This window comes from Monodelphis domestica, chromosome 1, assembly GCF_027887165.1.
Source record: "Monodelphis domestica isolate mMonDom1 chromosome 1, mMonDom1.pri, whole genome shotgun sequence".
In the NCBI taxonomy this organism is placed as follows: domain Eukaryota; kingdom Metazoa; phylum Chordata; class Mammalia; order Didelphimorphia; family Didelphidae; genus Monodelphis; species Monodelphis domestica.
The window spans coordinates 390,482,982-390,504,187 of NC_077227.1; the positions used below are offsets into that span (position 1 = coordinate 390,482,982).

The window sequence follows — 21,206 nt, forward strand, 5'->3', positions numbered from 1 at the left end:
AATGAAATCACTATTCTTGTCCAAAAAACCATCACCAACATGCCATGCATTGGCTCTGTGGGGTTTTCCTTAATGGACTTCCCTGACCAGCAGGGTCCCACAAGGGAAGGGGCTCACCTTTGTGATGGGACCCGAGGAGAGGTAGGGACCGAGAACCAGGGTGGAAATGAAAGACACGGACAAATCAGTGATTGGATAGGGCAGGCAATCCCTATGATTTTCCTTAAGGCGGAAAATGAGGATAATGGAATACAAGGTGGTTGAGGAGATTAAGATAGAGAATGCAGGCCCGAGATGGTTACAGCCTCGGGGAAGGAGAAGGTCAAGAAGAGAGAGACATAGTCATAGAGGAGCCCAGTGGAGCTCTATGGAAGGGAGAAAGGCCAAGAGGAAGTTCATGGGATTGCCTCTGAATTTATTCATGTCCTGCTTGGGCGGTACTCCCAAGGACGTAGTAACCACATCACAAAGTATAGACAATTAAGATTGGGTGGCAAGGTGGAGGGAACACCTTTTGGGCGTGTAGGACATAACCACACTTTCCCGGGCAAGTCTCCGAACATGTTAATGGACTTGTGTTGGGCAATAAGTCTCGTGATCAGGTCAAGGTTACCTTCACAAAGCTTATCGGTAAAGCCTCATGCTTGGAGACACAGTAGTAATACAGTCATCTATATTTCATAGATGTGAATATGCTTGGGATGCTACAGGCTCTTGTCATTCCTCTGTGCACTCCCCTTTCACCTCCTCCTGAATTCTTTCATTGTCTGTAGGATCAAATCCAAAGTCCATAGCCTGACATACAAGACCTTCCCAAGATTGGGAAACATTTTACCTTTCTAGTTTTTCCTTCCTTCCTTCCTTCCTTCCTTCCTTCCTTCCTTCCTTCCTTCCTTCCTTCCTTCCTTCCTTCCTTCCTTCCTTCCTTCCTTCCTTCCTTCCTTCCTTCCTTCCTTCCTTCCTTCCTTCCTTCCTTCCTTCCTTCCTTCCTTCCTTCCTTCCTTCCTTCCTTCCTTCCTCCCTCCCTCCCTCCCTCCCTCCCTCCCTCCTTCCTTCCTTCCTTCCTTCCTTCCTTCCTTCCTTCCTTCCTTCCTTCCTTCCTTCCTTCCTTCCTTCCTTCCTTCCTCCCTCCCTCCCTCCCTCTCTCTCTCTCTCCCTCTCTCTCTCTCTCTCTCTCTCTCTTTCTTTCTTTCTTTCTTTTTCCTCTCCTTTCCTTTCTTTTTTCTTTATTTTCTTTATTTTTTTTCTTTTGGCTGTCAAATGATCTGGAAAAGGAAATGGCAAGCCATTCAAGCATCTCTGCCCAAAAAACTCCAGCAACTGAACAACTACAACAGAATTGTTCTGCCTTATCAAAGACACCATCTATTCCTTCATTCAAGTCATTGATAAAACATGGATAAAAATGTTCATTGGTGAAGTAGAATGAAGCACAGATCCTTGGGAATCACATTCCTATAACCCTTTTTTCTTTAACTTTATCTCTTGTAAGACAGACAAAAGGACAATGGTAAGGTGATTGAGGTTAAATGATTTTTCCCGGGTTACACATAGCTAGGAAGTATCTGAAGCCAGATATGAACCCAGGTCCTCCCAATTCCAGGCCTAGCTTTCTAGCTACTGTTCCATCTAGTTGCCTCCAGTCTTATTTTCCACTACTCCCTTTCATTTACCCTACATGCCCAAGCACCCCAGCCAAATTTATTACTCACCATCTGAGCACAGAACCTGTAATTTGGAATGGGCAACTTTGGTTGAAGGGGAAGACTGAGAGTGAGGCAAGCAGAAGAATATGTCTAAGATATGAGTATTTCTGTGTATAGTTACAGTAGACTGGACACAAAGATTAAAGGAGTTGAGGATGTTATGGGGCTGAAAGGTCAAGGGGGGAGATGGTTAGGGTAGAAAAGGAGACTGAAATTAGAACAGTTGGTTCAGTCATTTTTCTATTGTGTCCAACTCTTTGTGATCCCTTTTCGGGGTTTTCTTGGCAAAGATACTGGAATGATTTGCTATTCCTTTCTCCAGTTCATTTTATAGATGAGGAAGCAAACAGGATTAAGTGACTTGTCCAGGGTCACACAGCTAGTAAGTGTCTGAGACCAAATTTAAACTGAGGTCTTCCTGACTCCAGGCCTGGCCACTATGTCTGACCAGAAGATGAACTTAATGAGGAGAAGCAGATTGACCCAGAGATCCCTACAGGACAGCAACAAGGATCTGAACAAACTGGAGAGAACTATCCAGTGAGGAGAGGTGATTGTTGAGTGATGGGGGCAGAAAGAAGGTCTGAAAGGGTATTCCAAAACCTAATGGCCTTGATTGCCTTGAAGAGGAAGACAAGAGAGGTGACATCTTCAGGGGAAAGATGTGCTTTCAAATGTGTGAAGAAGAAAACAAAGGCGTCTGCAAGTTTATGAACAGCAAGGAAGGTTCCAGAGGTCTCAGGGGAAGGGTGGGGCAGGGAAGAAACAGGCTTGGGGAGGGGGGACAGAGGAAGTTTTTCTCCTGGGCAGAGGGTGGTTCTGAATCACAGGGACAGGGGAAAGGGGAGTCCCCAGAAGCAGGAGTTTGCTAGCCATGGTGCTTGGGACATGCCTAGTATGGAGGAGTTCAGTCCACTCCAAGGTTCTAATTAGAATGATGGGCAACAAGGATCTGTGCAGCCCCTCACTCTGAGCTGTAGTCCTTCCACCTGCTGACATTACAGTGCAGTGGGGGTGGGGGGGTGGGGGGTGGATGATTTGTTTGACAGGAAGCCTATCAACTCTTGTCAATCATTGACAAACATTTGCTTCATGTTTACTCTATGTTTGAGGTCAGCTCAAGAAAGATATATGAGGCACAATCCTTTCCCTCAAATAGTTTACTTTAGAGGTGGGAAATGCTTTTTCTGTGCTTCCTGTACAGCACAGGTACTTGGGGCCAGGTAGCATCAATTATTACAATCCTGGGAGAGGGGAGTGACCAACATGGGACCCTGCGAGGTGGCCGTCTGGGGCGAGGTGAATGGCTGGATCTCTCCCTGAAGAGGGTGGAAATCATGCCACGATTGGGAGTCAGGACCAGGGTCAAAGTCCTAGTTCTGACTTTATCTGAATAGGCTTCTCCTTCCTTTCTTGTGTCTATCCCTTGCTCATAGTGCTCATTCTACTTGGAATGTTTTCAACTTTTAAGGTCAAGCTCAGATGGCTAAACCCTAAGAGAGCTCAGGGAAGACACCTCACCTGAACTACACTACTAAGCTTCTCCCAGTATTGTATCAAGGACTCTCATGCCAAACCCGGACAATAGCTGCAGCCACGCCAAGATGCCAAGATGCCCATCTCTGACATATAGCTGTCTCTTGCTCCCCATGGTATATTGGACTGATCATATTTTTTGTTATTCCATTTTTCCTATGTCTTATAACCCCTAACCCTATTCTTCATTGTGGCTGTGACCCCCAAACCTTTACCCTTCAGGTTCTTCCCAGGCCATTACTTCTGCACTAGCTATATTCTCCTTCCGTCCCCATCTTCTACACTTGCCCCTTTATCCTTTCATGAGTCATACCTTGCCAAGCCTGGACCTAGGGCAACTCTAACCACAACCTGCCTTCATTCCTGTTCATGTGTTGCTAAACAAAACTGGAGAAAAGAATGAAACAATGCCGGCTGGGAATACTATAAATTTATATTACATAATCTCACCTGGGTCCACATCGTGGCAAAGCAATTCTTTTATACCTCTCTAATCAATTCTGTCTTCCCTTTACCATGGGGACCTTTCATCCCTTCCCAAGTCTTCCTCCTACCATCATCTGAGTTGAAGACTGTGCCTCATACTTCACTTAAAAAAATTGAAATTGTTTGCTGAAAGCTCCTTCTCTTCCCTCCTCCTCCTATCACATCACTCAATTATCTTTGTCTATTATTTCTTCTTTCCCGTCTCACATGAAGAGGTGGCCCTTTTCCATGCCAAGGTAAATACTTCTACATACATTCTTTTTTTTTTTTAATCCCTTATCTTCTGTCTTAGAATCAATACTATGTACTGTTTGTAAGGCAGAAGAATGGTAAAAGATAGGCAGTGGGGGTAAAGTGATTTGCCAGTCACAGAGCTAAGAAATATCTGAGGTCATATTTGAATCCAGGACCTCCTGTCTCTAGGCTTGGTTCTCTATTCACTAAGCCACCTTACCATATCCTATTTTATCTGGTCTTCTCCAAGAAATTGTTCACTTGCTCTCTCACTAATCTTTGAATTCTCAGTCTGATTGTTTCTCTGCAGCTGACAAATGTGCTCCTTTCTCTTCCATCCTAAAAAACAAACAAACAAACAAAACTAATGGTAGACAGGTGATAAAGTCGGAGGATGGCTTGGTCTGTCGTCAAGAAGACTGGAGTTCACATTTGGTCTCTGATGCTCAGTGGTGTCACCCTGGACAAATCACTTAACCTTGGTTTGCCTCAGTTTCTTCAACCTTTTGAGGTAGATGGGGTTATCTTCCCATTTCACTTGAGGAGGATTGTTATGAGGATCAAAGGAGATCATATTTTGGTGCCTCTACTTTCTAATCTTTCACTTGACAGCCCCCTGAAATCTGCCTTCTGACTTCATTATCCAACCAAAACTGCTTTCTCCAAACTTACCAGTGATCCCCTAATTGCCAGATCTAATATTCTTTACTCACTTTTTGTCCTTCTTGACTTCTCTGCAGACTCAAATTGTCAACTACTCTTTTCCAGATACTCTCTTCTTTCTAGGTTTTCTTGACTTCTCACTTCTGGTTCTCCTACCTGTCCCATTTCTCTTTCTCAGTCTTTTTTGCTGGCTTTTCATCCAAGTCACAGTGGCTTACTGGAGGTGTACTGTCTTTGACCATCTTCTCTTTTCCCTCTGTACTGCCTTCCTTGAGGACCTCATCAGTTCCCATGGATTCAATTATTGTCTCTCTGGAGATGATTCTCAGGTCTCCTTATCCAGCCCTAACCACTATCTTGATTTCCAGCTTCCTATCATTAACTATCTATTGACCTCAAAGTGGGTATCTCAGAGACATCTCAAACTCAACATATCCAATACTGAATTAAATATCCTCCTTCCCCAACCTCCCCTCTGCCTCTCTTCTGAACTTCCTTCGTATTTTCTTTTTCTTTTTATAAACCCTCACCTTCTGTCCTAGAATTAGTTCCAAGCATTGGTTCCAAGACAGAAGAGGGGAAAGGACTAGGCAATTGGGGTTAAGTGACTTGTCCAGAGTCACAGTTAGGAGGTGTCTGATGTCACATTTGAACCCAGAACTTCCTATCTCCAGACCTGGCTCTCTATCCACTGAGTCGTCTAGATATTCTTTTCCCTAGCATTTTCATCTCTATCTTCATAACGTCTCTGATCCCATCCTCTCCCATCACCAGCTTGGTACAGGTTCATATCACTTGGATTACTGCAACAGTCACATGGGTGGTCTTCCAGCCTCAAGTCTCTTCCCACATTATTCCATCTTCCTCTCAGTTTTGAAAGTAATCTGATAATGATGCAGATCTGATAATGCCAATTCCCTCCTCCATAAAATTTCCCATAGCTCCCTATTACCCCCAGAATCAAATACAAAATCTTGTTTGGCTGTTAAAGCCCTCTATAACCTGCCCTTTCTTAACCTTACAATCTTCTTAATTCTTATTTACTTCCAAGTATTCTACAGACAAGTTGAACTGGTCTCCTTGCAATTCTTCACACATGTAATATTCTATCTCTAGCAAATACTTGTCTGAGAACAAATTCTAATTCCAGTCTTCTTGAAACTTGAGAACTTGTGTCCTATCCATTATACCACCTAGTTTCCTGACTCTATGTATAAGTGTATATATCTGGGAAAGTATTCACTGGCTTTAGACTTAGGAAGTATTCATTGGCCTCAGAGAACTGGCTTTGGAGTCCCAGTTCTGACACTGGCTCATCATATGTATAGGCAAATCGACCTCTCTGAGTCTCAGTTGTTGTTTTCCACTTCTAGAATGGTGAGGAAAATATTGGTACTAAGGGACATTTAAGAATAATGGATTGAGAACCACATCAATCAAGATGGGGGATCCAGGGTTCAAATTTGATACTTCCTAGTTATGTGACCCTGGGCAAGTCACTTAACCCTCATTCCCTAGCCCTTACCGTTCTTCTGCCTTGGAACCAATATACAATATTGATTCTACGCTGAAAGATAAGGATTACCAAAAAAAAAAAATATATATATATATATATATATATATATAGGTACTAGTTACCTAACAATGCACTTGTAACCAGTAAAACTCTAATACAATGTAAATTATTATTATATGGGTATATATACAGAATCGTAGAATATTTTGGTGTTAGATTAGTGGCCAACTTCACAGTTAGGAAGATGAGCTCAAATTCCTTCTCTAACTGCGTGTGTGGTCTTAGACAAGTCATTATTCAGCCTTATTATGCCTTGGACTTTCTCTGAGATGGGGAGTTTCAGAAGGGGGGCTGCCAACCTGGGGAGAGGACTTTGCTCGAGGGCGGAGTTCCCTGTCTCGGGAATGTCACCGGTCCAGGACAGGCAAATGCTCAAAAAGTTCCGACTTCCCTCCAACAAAGCAGATGCCAATTTCAGATACATACATGCAGGCAGACATCCGTGCATACCTATTCACGTAAGTGTATGTACGGTTGTGTGTGCTTTGGGTAGTTTTTGAGTGAGTGCCGGTAGAGCTTTTTCAAGATCTCAAAGGAAATGAAATGCTCGTTGTTGTCTCTGCACTATTCCTAGGTGGGAGAGGGCAGAAGAAATAATAAAGACGGACTTGACTTTTAATAGCCGGTTCTGCCAGGAGCCAGGCATACAACTCAGAAATTCCCAGCTCGCCAGCAGGGCTCTGTCCCACCCACCTCCTGCAGCTGGGTCAGAAGGAGGGGTGTGCCTAGGGCGCGCCATAGGGGCAGCAGGAGGTGCAGCGCTTTGGATTAGAGTGTTCTGGGCAAGGGGGGTGGAGGGGGTTGGAGAGACAGTTCTAGGAATCTGCCCATGCCCGGAGAGTGGGAGGTGGGGGATACCCTGGCCCACAGCTTCCGGCCCGGGAGGGCGGGGCTGCTACCGGACCTCGCTTTCTCCTTCTGCCTTTCCCGGGAAGGCTGGCAGGCTGCTTCTCCTGGGACCGGTCCAGGTCTCAAATTTTGGTATTAAGTCAGGCCGGGTTTTCCTTCTGTCTCTGGGAGCAGAGCGAACTATTCGAATGGAGAGCTCCAGTTCCTGAACCGGACCGCGTTTTCTCTGTGTCCCTGCGGCAGAACGGGTGGCTGGGCTTTTAGTGCCTTCCGAAGCCGGGAGCTTGGAGGAAAGAGGGTTCGAATCTTGAAGAGGGAAGAGGTTGCTGCGCCGTCGGGGAGCTGGGACCCCGAAGCCCGGTGCCAGATCTAGGACTAGGAGGACTGGCAGGGAACTAGCGCCGGCGCCAACATGGTGAGTGTGCCTGGCTGCTCCTCTGACCTCTTGGCCAAGGGCCCAAGGGGTCCGTGTGCAGCCCTCCCGGTCCCCGGGACCCCCAAGGAAGAGCTCGCTGTGTGACCTTGGGCATATCACCCACTCCCCTTGGGGGTCTCAGTTTCCCCATTTGCAAAATGGGGTTAGAGGAGAAGATGAGGGCTAGGTTCAAGTCATCTCCGAATGCCCTTCCAGGATTCTTGCTTATTGAGGGTTTTCAGCGGCTCTGTCCCTTGACACCAGCGGGGTGCTGCGGAAGGAGGTTTGGGATTCTGGGTTGCCGGGCTCTTTGGGGGTTCTCCTTGCAGCTCCGCTGCACTGGGTCTTGGGCTCCGGCAAGATAATGCTCCATCTGTCTGGCCAACCTTGGGACTCTGAGGCCAGCGCCCCTGCCTCCCCTTCCCAACCCCGGCCCCGGCTCAGCCCCGGAGACCTTGGAAGGTGGGAGGGGCTGAGAAGAACTGAGTGTGTATCCCAGGTCTGTGCGGAGAGAGCAGCTGCTCCAGGAATCTGCCCTACCCTTGGTCAAATCTATTTGCATCCTAGGAGACAGCCTTGAGGGGAGCCCCGCCTGACCTTGCCTTCCTTCCCCATGCCCCCGCCTGCCAGCCCCCAGGCTGAGTGGGAGGGAAGAACGCCCCCCACCCCAGCCATAGTTGCTGAGAGCCCCATTGAGTTCTAGGTGACCTAGACTTAGAGCTAGGTGGGTCACCTTCACCGAGATCCAGGGGAGGGCTGGAATCCAAGGTTGGGTGGGCTGGGACAGGTGGCCTGGCACATTGGCCAGAATCTGCCTGGAGCTGTGACTCCCAGTGTGGGAAGGTTTGTGAGCTTGTCCTGGGCTGGGCGCCTCCTAGACGGCGCAGACATGGGTGGGGACAGTTCCCTCCCCTGCCTCTTGGGGCTGGCCGTTTGGCTGGGTTACCTGCTGGAGACTGGACTTGCCTGCTGAGCCACCCCTTCCTTCAGGCTGTCCGAGAAGGGGAGTGGAGGCTGGTGTGGCACACACACGTACACACACACACACACACACACACACACACACACACACACACTGGCATTCATGTATATATACACACACACATACACACTCATTCTCCCAGAGAGTTATATGCATATATATGTGTGTGTATATATGTATACATAAATCCAAAGGCTATTCTCCCCTCCCTGCAGGAGCCCAAGATTTCAGAGCTGAAGCTTTTGTCTCTGGCCTATGAGGAAGGCATTTGTGCTTCTGGGTCAGGGTGGGACATGGTCTCTGTCCACTACAAGAGCCCAGGAAACCCTATTGACCCCATTGCCCAGATGGGGAAAATTAAGGCCCTGGGTAATGGGACAGATGGAAGATGAAATTAGAATGATGGGACCTCATACATATTCTGTAGCTAGAGATTCTGGGGATTCAAATTCCCCTCAGGGCATTTTCCTATCTCCCTTGTGGGGCACTCTGCCTTCCCTGGTTGAGCAATGGATTAAGTGCAGATGTATATGGGCTCAGAGGGCTTTGGCTGGGTACCTAAAAGGCACAAAAGGCAGATGTCTATACCCAGCCCTGACCATGGAATCTCTGCCTAGATTACTTGTGATCCACAGAGTCAGACTGGTAGGGACCTTGATATTTAATCAGCCCCCCTCCCAGTCTTCTCCAAAGAGACCAGCAGGGAGGCAATGCTCACACTATCTGCATCCAAAGGGTGTCCGGCCCCCAGAATACTGGGGTGTCTTCCCTCTCTCTTTGAGCCCATCCTGACCTTGGGGAACCTCCCATCCCCTCCAGTCCTGGCTTCAGCTTCCAAGTCTCTGGTGGGGGCTTAGTGTGAGGGAGCTCGGGCAGCTGGCTGTTGGGATCCGTGCCTTTTGAAGGGGCCCTATCCCCTCCCCAGCCCCAGCCTCATATCTGGAGCCACAGGGACATCCTGGGCCCCTGTCCAGACCCATTCCTCTGGAGAGTTACATTTCCAGTTTCTGGTCTTAGTGGCACCCTCTTCCCCTCAGGCCAGAGCTCTCTTTGGAAAAAGAATCCCTCTAGCAGGTGGTAAGGCCCCTCCCTGGCTAAGACCTCAGGCCTTCTGTACTTGCAGGGTTGGCCCCCTCTTATCCAATCCCCCTAGCCCTAGTTGGTCTTGCTGCCAAGTAAGGCCTAACAAGGAGTTGGGGGTGGGTAGGAAGACTAACTGAATGGTCTCTGATGGCCAAGACCTAGATTGGGCTAGTCTTCAGTGTGGGGGGCCCTTGGGAATCTAGGGGCTGAAGTGGAGACCCATTCCCCCAGGCAGTGAGTTCGGCGGTCGGCTTTGGTCTCTCAGTCCACAGAAGGGTGCCCACATTGGCTAGGAGGGGGTCCCTGTGGGGCTCAGGAATTCTGAGCCTGCCTCTCTGGCAGGACCTGTCCTATACTGACTACATACAATTATAGCATGTCAGAGCCAGAGGGAATCTTGGAGACTATTAAATCTAGCCCCTTCCTTGTGCAGAGGAGGCAAGTGAGGACCAGGAGAGATTTGGCCTGGATATTCAGGGACTGAATAGCTGAATTTAGAGGGGACAGATCGGATTTTCCCAACCCAAGGAAGCCCCATCTGGCTGTCTGTGGGGATGGTGAGGAGGCCCTGATTCACCTCCGGGGCTCCAGCTCACTCATCCTAATCCCAGGAGCTGGTCAGGAAACTATTCTTCCCTTCTTTTCTCCCTGCCCCTCTGGGTGGCTAATCCCAGATCGCTCCCCTTCCTGCCCTACCCTGTGTTCTTAGCTCTGGTGCCTCTAGGCAACAACCTGGAATGTGTGTGGAGGGGGGGAAGTTTGGAGGGTGAAAGGTGGACCTCAAAAAAGCAACTGAAGGCTTGGGGGAAGGGCTGAGGGGCTGGAATTCTTTTAAATTAAGAGATTAAACTGGCCCCCCTGAGAGCCCTGCATTCCTCAGAGTTTTCTCTGCCCCAGGGCCAGCCCCAGAACTTGGACCACTCCCTAGGGGCAGGCCTACTGGGGGGCCCTAGGAGAGGACTGAGACTAGAGAATGGGCCTAAGACTGGCTCCTTCCCTCTCTAGCCAGCCCAGGCCAGTTCAGATCACCAAATCTTTACCGAATTCCAGGTGTATTGGAATGGGGACTGGATTTGAATTCAGATGACCTGAGTCTAAATCCAGTTCTGCCACTTACTGACTACCTGTCTGACCCTGAGTAAGTCACTTAACATCTCTCGGTTTCATTTTTCTTATCTCTAAAGCAAGGGAAAGAGAATGGATGGCCCGTGAGGTCCCTTTTTAGCTTTCTTAACTGGGAAGTAGGCACTGGCTATCCAGTGGGGAGTATAGTATAGCAGACCCCAACCTGATGTCAGACTGCTCTGCTTTCTTCCCTGACCTGGCTTTGTGCGTCTGTCTATGCCTGTCTGTCTGTGTCGGTGCGTGTGTGTGTGTGTGTGTGTGTGTGTGTGCGCGCGTGTGTGTGTGTGTGTGTGTGTGTGTGTGTGTGTGTGTGTGTGTGTGTGTGTTCTCAGGATACTTGTCTTGCCTTGTGGTGCCTCTGTTCTGCCTCTCATTTCTAAGCACTGAGACTTCTGGATTGAGACCCAGACCCAGAGAATACAGTGTGGGTTGTCAGGGTTCCGTGTCCCCTGCCCCTTCGCTCTCCAAGTAGATCTCTCCCTAGGAAACTGGTGACTGGACAAAGAGTGAGAACAAATCAGCACATGGTCTCTCTCTGTTACTTGGATGCCAGAACAAAGAATGCTCTTTGGAAGGAGTCTGGTCCTTCCTGCCAGCCAGGGATCCAGGGGATGACAAACTGGCCTCCTTCCCTGTGTCCTGTGTCTGGGTATTGTCCAGCTCTGGATGAGAGGGCCCTGGACTTGGAGACAGGAAGATAGGAGTTCAAATCCTGTCTTGGACTTTGACTAGCTGAGCCATCCTGGCCAAGTCACTTGACTTTTACATGCCGCGATTTACCTGTAAAATGAGAAGGTTGGACTCAGTGGCTGCTACAGTCTTTTCTAGCCTTACACCTATGAACCAATGTGCTATGATCCTGTGATTGCTAGAAGGGAAACAAAGGCCTAGTCTTGTGTGAATACAGTGGAGAACGGAAATGAAAGAGTCGGGGCTCCTGGCATGCCTTTGAATAGAGTCACTTTGGGGCTTCCCCAGGCTCTGCCTCACCCTCTCTGCCCCTCCCTTCATTTCTGCTCTCCCGCTCAAGCTTCCTTCCCGCCCCCAACACCCTTAGTGGCTGGGGGTTGCACAGGCAGGGGCAGGAATGTGCCCGAGGGTGGCTGGGTGAATGATGCCCGGGTCATCATGGCCTCGGAGGTGGGGCCGGCCCGGGTGGATGCATGTGTGTACATGTGTGTGCTTCCGACACCGAGTGTGCTCTGAAGAGATCACAGTGGCTAACAACAGCAGCCCCCTACTAAATGCTTCTGGAAATGAATGAAAAAGAAGTTGGAGGAAAGCACTGATTTGGAGACAGAGCCTGGGCGCTACTTTCTCTCTCTGGGCTTCTGGTTCCTTATCTTTAGAACTGGAGGGTTGAAGTAAGTCCAAGGTCCCTTCCAGCTCTGGTTGCTATGGCCCAAAGTAGGGGTAGGACTCCTGGGTCCTTATGCTATTTGCAGGACGAACTCTCCTTCATACACCAGTACCCCTGACTCCCACCAATCAGGGCTTCCAACGATTCCACCCACACTGAGAGGCCTGAAAGCCTGGGAAGAAAGGGAGAAGATTGGTGGGGAAACTTGCTTCCTTAACTCCACCCCTACCAAAATTATTGTGTTGTTGTTTTTTTAAATAGAACACTGAAAAAATGGGGGGAAGGGGTGGGAGGAAAAGCAAACAGGAATCTTTCCCCAAACTTTGTACCCATTAGGCTTTCACCATCCTGGACTTAGGGGCGGGAACTCTGTGTAGATCTATCTCTAGGAACATACTTTGTCTTTCAAAAACACAAAAGCTGGAAATGGTTCAGAATGGAGCCTGGGGTGGGGAAGCTGGCATTGTTTGGGGGAGGGGAAGAAGGGGGGGATCAGGAAGCTCATCTAGGGGATAATCTCTCAGGTGCATCCCCTCCTGCCCCTGAGTGAGTGGAACCCTAGGGGTGGAGGGACTGAGCCGCTTTGGGCTCTGTGTGCAATTGTGAGGGTGGCATGAGTAAGTAAGCAGCCCTTCCGTGCCTGCCCCCCACAACCCATACACACCTGCTCCGGATGCTATTCCCCATTGTCCAGCTCCATCCTTCCTCCCTCCAGGCCCTTCCTGTTTGTGTGTCTCCAGCTGTGGGACCCAGGGCCCTACCCCCTTCCCTGTGCTTCCCTTGGGGCCCTCCTCCAGGGAGAGGGAAGGCTTTGACTGGCTATGTATTGGATTGCATCTCTTTCTCCGTACTCCGTTCTTCCTCCCCTCTGCCCCCACCAAGCCCTTCTGCCAGGTGCAGCTGGGTCCCAGAAGGAGAAGAGAACATGGGGCAGTTGTGCAAAGGACAGGTCTGGGCTCCCCCTGTCCACACCCCACTGTGAAATTTGACTTTTCCTGTGTGGGGGTGACAGGCCCGCGCCTACACTTTCTCAGGACCCATATGGCCCTGTTCATCCTTCCTTGAGCCCTGCCGAGCAGAGCCAGGTTAGAGGAGGAACCCAGGGAGGGAGGACTCCTGCTGGCGACGCCACCCTGGCCATAGGGAATGAACAGACATGGTCAAAGGCCAGCTCCTCCTTACCACCTACTATTTGGTGGCTGGGGCAGGATTGGGATCTCCGAGGCTTGAGACTTTGCTTGCCTGCCATTAGGGAGTGTATGGGAAGGGGAGAATGGGCCGGAGCACCTTAAGCAGCTGGATGGAGGAGCTGCTCTCTGCACGGGTGGCATCCTGGGTTGGGTTAGGCCAGGGCTTCTTGGGCATGGGACAGAGAATGGCAAAGGGGTGCCCTGGTTCTTAGAGCAAAGAGGTAGGCCTTGGAAGGGGGTGAGCCTGCCCCTGAGCCTGCCTTTGGTCTTCTCCAGAGCCGGCCCTTTCAGTCCTGCTGAAGTTCATGGCAACAGCCCAGCGGCCTCCCCGCACCAGTGACACGGCCCTCCACATCATGGGCAGCGTGGGCAGCCTGCTGGAGAGGCAGGACTTCTCCCCCGAGGAGCTGCGGGCTGCCCTGGGGAGCGCCCGAAGCTCACGCCAGCCCGACGGGCTCCTCCGGAAGGGCCTGAGCCAGCGAGAGCTCCTCAGCTACCTTCACCTGGCCAAGAAGGACTCCAAAGCCACCAAACGCTGGCCGTCGGGGGGGTCTCACCGGCAGGACGAGGACCGCCACAGCAACTACTCCGGCCTCTACTACCGGGAGCACCCTCGGGGGGGCGACTTCACCAAGACTTCCCTGCCCGAGCGGGGCCGCTTTGACAAGGTGAGGGAGCCCTCTGAGTCTGGGGGAGAGCGGGAAGAGGGGGGCTTCTTCCCTGTTTGCGCAGCTGAGAGAATTTCACCCACAGGGACGGGAGGCCAGGTTGTGCTGCTGAGACAGAGAACAGGAGACTCTGCCTGGGAGGATCTCCTGTAAGCAGCTGGGTGGGGGCGCCTCTGGGAATGGGCAGAGGCCTCCCGAGCAGCCTCACATACCCTTCGCCTTGCCTTTCTCCCACCCAGTGCCGCATCCGCCCCTCGGTCTTCAAGCCAGCGGCAGGGACCGGGAAGAGCTTCCTGTCCATGCAGAGCCTGGCAGCCCACAAGGGCCAGAAGTTGTGGAAGAGCAACGGGAGCCTCCATACACTCGTGTGCAACCCGCCCCTGAGCCCCGGGCCCCAGGCCAGCCGCGCTCGGGCCCAGCTGCTGCATGCGCTTAGCCTGGACGAAGGCGGCCCAGACCCCGGCCTGTCCGATTCCTCCAGCGGGGGCAGTGGGGGCCCAGGCCCCTTCAGTGCCTCTGTGGGACACGTCAACCATCTTGGGGGTTCTCTGGACAGAGCTGCCCGAAGCCCCAAAGAGCAGGCCTTGATGAGTGCCAGCGAGATGGGGCCGTTGGCAACTCTGAGCTGCCTTCCCGAGCCCCCACCGCCCTACGACTTCACTTACACTGCCCAGCTGGCCCAGGACTCGGTGGCGCTGAGGCAGGGCCAGCCCGGGCTCGGGGGACTGTCGGAGCTGAAGGGAGGCCTCAGCGGCGACGATGGCCTCAGTCCGTTCGCACAGGTGAGGGCTCCCCCTTCTCTTCTCTGCCCCCCTCCCTGCCTGGCCTCCTCCCCCGCCTCCCTCGCCCTGTTCTGTGGGGATGTCCACGGAGGGAAGTGGGCCTCTCTCCTGATGCCCTGCTTTCTCCCGCAGGAGCTGGAGGACCGGCAGCAGCTGTGGCTGGCCGAGCTAAAGCGTCTCTATGACGAGAAGCTGCAGGAGGTAGCCCAGAAGGCCGAACGGAACGAAAGAAGCCTCCAGCTCCAGCTTTTCATAGCCCAGCAGGAGCAGCGGAGGCTGCGGAAGGAGCTCAGCGCCTGTCGGGGCCTGGCCAAAGAGGCAGCACACTCCCCGGAGCGCACCAGCCCCAGTCTGGAGGAGGAGGCCAAGTGGGAGGTGAGGGGGAGCTGGCAGCCAGGAGGCTGTGACCCAGAGGCAGGGGCAGCCTCTGTAAGAAGGCCCAGCTTTACTTGGAGGCAAGAATACTCTGTGATCAGCAGACCTGGGTGCACGTCTATCTGCCACCTGTGTCCCTCTGGATCAATCACTTGCCCTTCTGGAGCATCACTTTCCTCATCTAGAAAGTGAGGGGGCTGGACTAGGCAGTCTAAGAAATCTCATCCAGCCTAAATCTGTGATCCTGACCTTTATCATTGGTGTTCAGTTGTGCCTGACTTTTTGTGACCCCACTTGGGGTTTTCTTTGTTTTAATTGAAAATTTTTATTTAATTAATTTAGAATATTTTCCCATGGTTACATAATTCATGTTCTTCCCCTCCCCACTTGGGATTTTCTTGGCAAAAATTCTGGGGTAAGTTGCCATTTCCTTCTCTAGCTCCTTTGACAGAGGGAGAAACTGAGGCCAAAAGGGTAAAATGGCTTGCTTAGGGGCACATATCGAGTAAGTATCTGAGGCCACATAAACTCAGGTCCTCCTGACTCCTGGCCTAGAGCTCTGTGCCACCTTGCTGTTCTCCTAAATTGGTAATGTGGTATTAAGATTTCTTTCAGCTCCGAATTTGAGTCTTTGAGCTGTGTGACCTTTGCCAAGTCACATCTTGCCTGGTCTCAGTTTCTTCCTTTATAAAATAAACAGACTGAACTAGACCAGGAGTTCCCAATTTGGGTCTCTATGTGTGTGTGTATGTATATATATATATATATATATATATATATATATATATATATACACCCTAAGATGGCTCAAGAAACTTGTCAAGTGGGCATGGAAAATACTTGGTAAATAACTGTGTTAACCATTGAAATGAATATACTTTATTTCTTATGTACATATGCATGAGAAACACTAGAATTTGTTGCCTTTTCTATTCACTAAGGGGTACAGGAAGATTAACTGAAAGCTACTGGGCATGGTGCCTGCAAAAGATTGGAAGAGGCAGCTGGGTGGCTCAGTGGACAGAGCGCCAGGCCTGGAGACAGGAGGTCCTGGGTTCAAATCTGGCCTCAGACACTTCCCAGCTGTGTGACCCTGGACAAGTCACTTGACCCCTATTGCCTAGCCCTTACTTCTCTTCTACCTTGGTTTAAAAAAAAAATGGATTGGGGAAAACCCTGTTCTAAATGATTGTTATGGTTCCTTTCAAATCTAGATCCCATAAACTGCTGCTTTTTCACCCTAAGTATCAGATGAGGAGGAAGGCTTTAGATGTGGGAAGGAGGGGCAAGGGCAGGAGAAGCTCCTAAATGTGAAAACTCACCTACAAAAGGTGGAGCCTCCACAAAGAACAGCTCACATTTGTAAGGCACTCTAGAGTTTACAAATCATTATCTACACAGAACTCTATAGTTATCTCAGTTTTACAGATGAAGAAACTGAGGCCCAGGAAGGAAGGCCCCTCCAGCTTCCAAGTCAGCAAGAAGTCTCAAAAGTCCCCCTCTTCCTCTTCTCTTCATTCCTCCTTCCCTCCCTTCCGCTCTGACTCCATCTTCTCTAACGCCTCCCTCTTTCTCTTAGGCGGGTCAGAAGACTTCGGAAATCTCTCTCCTGAAGCAGCAATTGAGGGAGGCCCAAGCAGAGCTGGCCCAAAAGCTAGCTGAGATCTTCAGCCTGAAGACAAAACTCCGAAGCAGCCGGGCCCAGGCTGAGGCCAAGGACAGTGAGCTGGCCCGGCTCCGGGACACCCTCTGCCAGCAGATGGCCCAGGATGGCCCCCAGGATGGCCCCACTCCGGTGGAGCTCCCCGCTGGGGGCTGTGAAACAGATGATTCCAAGAGCCAGGGACTTCGGGGGGAGGTGGGCGGTGGCGGGGCAGAGCGGCTGTGGACCGAGCTGCAACGGGAGCGCCAGCAGGGCAGGGAACAGGCCTTGCTCTTTGAGCAGGAGAGGAGGACGTGGCAGGAGGAGAAGAACAGGGTCCTGCGCTACCAGCGGGAAATCCAGGTGAGCTACATGGAGATGTACCACCGCAATCAGACTCTGGAGCAGGAGCTGCGGGAGCTGCGGGAGCTTCGGGCCCCGCAGGCGCCCTGGAGCCCGAGGCTTGAGTCTTCCAAGATCTGAGGGAGGCTGGAGCTGAGCAGGTGGCTGCCGCAGGACCTCACAGGCAGAGTCCTTGGAAAGAGGTGGAGGGGTGCCCCCTTCTCTCTCCCCCCACTCCTCTGCAAGGTCCCAGGACCCGAGGAAGGACCGGATAGATAGCCCCATGCAGGGCTAGGCCAGGCCAGGAGGAGGGCTTCCGGCGTGGGCACTGCCCACATGGTGGTTCTTGGAAGCAAAAGCTTGGGGGGCCTTTTCTGCCCTTTTCTCCTACGTCCAAGTGCTTCCTGGCTAGACCAGGCCTAATCACCCCCCATTGGCGATGTGATCTGCACCCCAGGCCCACTGAAGAGGCTGGGAGGGTTAGAGTGGAGCCCCATGATGATAAAGAGCTTGGTGGGGAATATGGCTAGTACAGGAGGAGTTGCTTGGAGGTCACCAGCCCTGTGCTATGTCTTCCTTGGCTCCCCAGGGGCCAGAGTGAGGGGGCTTGGACACAGGTGCCTGTCCTTCAAAGAATAAAGCCATGGTTTGTTTTTTTAAGGGGAGACTCTGGGTGCTTTGTTGAGGCCTGTTTCTGTGAAATGGGGTCCAGGAGGAGTGTGTTTGGGGAGGGGTGAAGGAGAACCTTGTGAAGACTTTACCCAGGTGAGGGGAAATAGAAAATTCAGCCCTGCCTTAGATCCCTTCCCTAGCAAGGCTTAGTCTCGAACTCCACTGAAATGGAGGAGGGAAGGCACTTCCCCCAGGCCTTGGGGGGCTTCTGGGTTTCTTTGAATTGATTCTCCCATCGTTCTGGTCTAGATGAGGAGTAAAAGCCTCTCTTTTCATAATTCCACTTCCATTCAGGTCAAAAAACAACAACAACCCAGAACTTGATGGAGGCACTTAAGGGAGGGGCATAGCTGGAAAAGTACCAAACAAAACAAGATAGAAACAAATTCATGACAAGTCGACAAAGGTATAAAGTCATTCTGCCTTTTTAATGGTAGCCAATGAGGAGCAGCTAGGCAGCACAGTACCAGGTCTGGAGTCTGGAGGATCTGGGCTCAAATTTGGCCTCAGACACAGCTGTGTGACCCTGGGCAAGTCACTTAACTCCATTTGCCTGGTCCTTGCCTGCCCTTCTATCTTAGAGTTGGTACTAAGACAGAAGGTAAGAGTTTTTTTTTTTTAATGGAAATTTATATTTATATAGGGGCCCCGTTTTTCTTTCCCCTAGCTAGCAGACAGCCTGGATCCATTTTGGGGAACCCAAAGGATCCGAGCTTGAGCTGACATCCTTTGGGTTCTCTTTCTACCTTCTTCATGATGGTGGACTGCTTCTCTATGGAATCATGGGGATTCCCAGGCCTTGACCTTGGCACTTGTGTTTAGGACTTGTAGACCTCTCCATCAGCAAGACAGGCTACTCAATTCAATTCCACCTTCATTTATCAGTCACCTAGTGGGTGCAAGACAGCCTGTCTTGGCTAAAGTGCTGAGTTTAGAGATAAGAAAACCTAGCTTCAAATTCCACCTCTGATACTGAGACCCTGGGCCAGTCTCTCTGAGAATAAGAACTAGCATTTATAGAATGCTTAAAAGGTTTATGAAAATGCCCCACAGATATTATCTCACTTAATCCTCACAGCAACCCTAGGATGTAGGGGCTATTATCCCCATTTTACAGATGAGAAGATAGTGTTGTTTGGGGGGAGGGGGGTTCTTTGGTCCAGGATCACACAGCCAAGTGTCTGAGGCTGGTTTTGAACTCGGGCCTTCCTGACTCCAGGACTAGTGCTCCAACCACTGCGCCACCAACTGCCACTGTGGCAATTCCTTGGGATCTCTCTGTTGGGTTATAGACTGTTGGCGGGGCCCTGGTGGTGGTGGAGAAGTTCCTCCAAAGGAAATTCCCTAGGCAGAGGAATCACGCTCAAATACTGTATGTACCAGTCTTGGGGACAGAAAGAGAAAACCAAAACCAAACCAAAAAGCTACCCTTGACTGAAAGCCGTCACGATGTCCAGGACAGAACGCCCTCTGGCCAAGCCCTCCACCTCTCTGGTTCTTGCTTTCTTCATCCTCAAAATGGAGAGAAGAATAACAAGGATGCTCAGCTCAGTGTCGTGGGGCTCAGATGATCTCAAGGGTGAGGTATTTGTAAGCCTCAAGTGTCTGCTAGCATTACTTTTGTGACTGGGGCAGGGCAGAGAAGACTATGATCAGCCCCCTTCCCTGGCAGAGCTGGGTTAGGGGTCCCTTCATGGGAAGAGTCCGTCTAGGAAGCATCGATCCGGTGAGGGCCTGGAGGTGGGCGGGGCCCTTCCACCCAGACGAGGTTTTACCCAAGGGAGCAGCAGCAGGATTTGGCCCGGCCCGGCCCGGGATCCAGGGCAAGATGGCGGAAGGGTTGAGGTGGTGGTTAAGCAAGGGGACTTTGTTCAAAGGAAGAGGATGAGAGTGTGTGTGGGGAGGCTTTCGGGATGGGGCCTACACGCGTGGGGGAGGTGGGAGTGGACGGCAGAAAAGGAAAAGTCCGTGTGTCTGGGGGTGGGCGTGGCGTGGAATGTATGGGGCAGGAAGTGTGTGTGGGGTCCGGCCCGCACAGCCTGTGTGCACAGAGCTGAGGGTCGGCTCTGGCAGGGTTTGGCCTTTTTCACGGTGCTTGCTTCCGAGCTCACGTGGGGGACGGAGATGGGGCAGGGGGTGTGCCGGGTGGGGCTGCTTTGTGAGCATCGAGTTTCCCAGGGGTGTGCTGAGACCATCTGTACGGTACTGCCGTGGGCAGGCCCCAGAGTCCTCGTGGACCAGCTCGTTCCGGCCTTGAGTGCAGTGATCCCAGGAGTGTCCGGGCCTTTGGTCAGTCTAGTTGGAACAGAAGGAGGTGGCTCTAAGACAGCAGCGGAGGCTTGGCCCTCGCCTCCAGCAGGGTCACGGGGAAGCTCCAAGGGGCCGCGGGCTCCCTCGCCGGGGCGGTGGCTGGCCTGGCCTCCTGGGCTCGGCACCTCTGCTGGGGCCTGGGCCTCTTCACAGCTTCTGAATCCCCACAGCAGCTCCCCACCCAGCAATTAGTGTGCCGGGGAGTCGGGAAAGGGCCCACAGAGGGAGGCGGCACCAAAACTTGGCAGAGGTGCCAGAAACCAAGCGCCGGCCTGGCCCAGATGTGCTGGGGGTGGGGTCTGGAGGGGGTGGGGCACAAAGGAGTTGATGGGTCTTGGAAGGAAACCGGATCTACCTTAGCTCATCTGCTGCTCAACAAACCAGTTTCCTCTATTCCGGAAGCCAACTTGGCCACAGAGATGTTGCGATGGGTGAGTCCAGGGTGCATGTGGTCCTGGACCAGATTCCTGATGCCCCGTAGCTGTCTCCCCTCCTAAGGGCCTCGCCTTTTCCCGGGTGTCCCTCCTTTCCCAACCCCCCCCCCAAAGCCCCAAAACATCACACACAGATTCTTCCATCCATTACCAACTCTGGGCTTTCCGGAATCCCTGCTTTTCTCTGGAGGCCATATCTGCTCTGGGCAGGAACCGTGTCTTATCTGTTGTATCTCCCCAGCACTGAGTACTATACTTAGAAGAGAGTTGATTAAATGTTTGTTGAGTGAATTATAGGATTGGCTTTGGGCCCAGATAGAATTAATAAAGAGTTCTATAGGCCTATAATGCTCTTAAGATTTGTAAAGCACTGTACATATATTAGCTCATGTTATTTTCACAATAACCCTGTGAGGTAAGTGCTGTTATTATTTTCATGGTGACCCTGGACAAATCATTTAACCTGTCTGCCTCAGTTTCCTCAAACTGTAAAATGGAGATAAATAAAGGCACCCACCTCCCATAGTTGTTGTGAAGCTCAAATGAGATGTTTATAAAGTGCTTTGCAAACTTTAAAGTGCTATATAAATGACAGCTATTTTTATTTTTTAGATGAAGAAACAGAGCCTTAGATTAAATACATTTTTATTTGTATCTTTTGTTTTTTTATTACCAAGATTCCTTCCAGTATTTTCCCTCCTATAGAGTCATCCCATATGACAAATAATATTTTTAAAGGAAAGGAGGCAGCTAGCTGCCAAAATGGATAGAGTGCC

General features: G+C 51.1%; 1 protein-coding gene across 4 annotated transcripts; it reads left to right on the plus strand.

The window, feature by feature from the left end:
- Positions 1-1,257: 1,257 nt before the first annotated feature.
- Positions 1,258-17,674, plus strand: N4BP3 (NEDD4 binding protein 3). 4 transcript variants are annotated; one of them, XM_007474159.3, is made up of 6 exons: positions 6,408-6,659; positions 7,225-7,465; positions 13,482-13,873; positions 14,113-14,655; positions 14,788-15,030; positions 16,610-17,674. In XM_007474159.3, exons 3-6 carry the CDS (start codon positions 13,511-13,513, stop codon positions 17,153-17,155), a joined length of 1,695 nt encoding a protein of 564 aa, XP_007474221.1. In that variant the 5' UTR covers positions 6,408-6,659; positions 7,225-7,465; positions 13,482-13,510; the 3' UTR covers positions 17,156-17,674. The 4 variants fall into 4 exon arrangements, with proteins under 4 accessions (XP_056667680.1, XP_007474221.1, XP_056667679.1 ...); XM_056811702.1 differs by lacking the exons at positions 6,408-6,659; positions 7,225-7,465 and adding an exon at positions 1,258-2,256; XM_056811701.1 differs by lacking the exon at positions 6,408-6,659 and having other exon boundaries at positions 6,996-7,465.
- Positions 17,675-21,206: the final 3,532 nt, after the last annotated feature.

Bases quoted from the DNA above. Each gene is read 5' to 3' on its own strand.
- N4BP3 (XM_056811702.1), top strand. From the start codon at position 13,511: ATGGCAACAGCCCAGCGGCCTCCCCGCACCAGTGACACGGCCCTCCAC. The intron at 13,874-14,112 runs GTGAGGGAGCCC...TCTCCCACCCAG, and splicing joins AGCGGGGCCGCTTTGACAAG to TGCCGCATCCGCCCCTCGGT. The intron at 15,031-16,609 runs GTGAGGGGGAGC...TCTTTCTCTTAG, and splicing joins AGGAGGAGGCCAAGTGGGAG to GCGGGTCAGAAGACTTCGGA.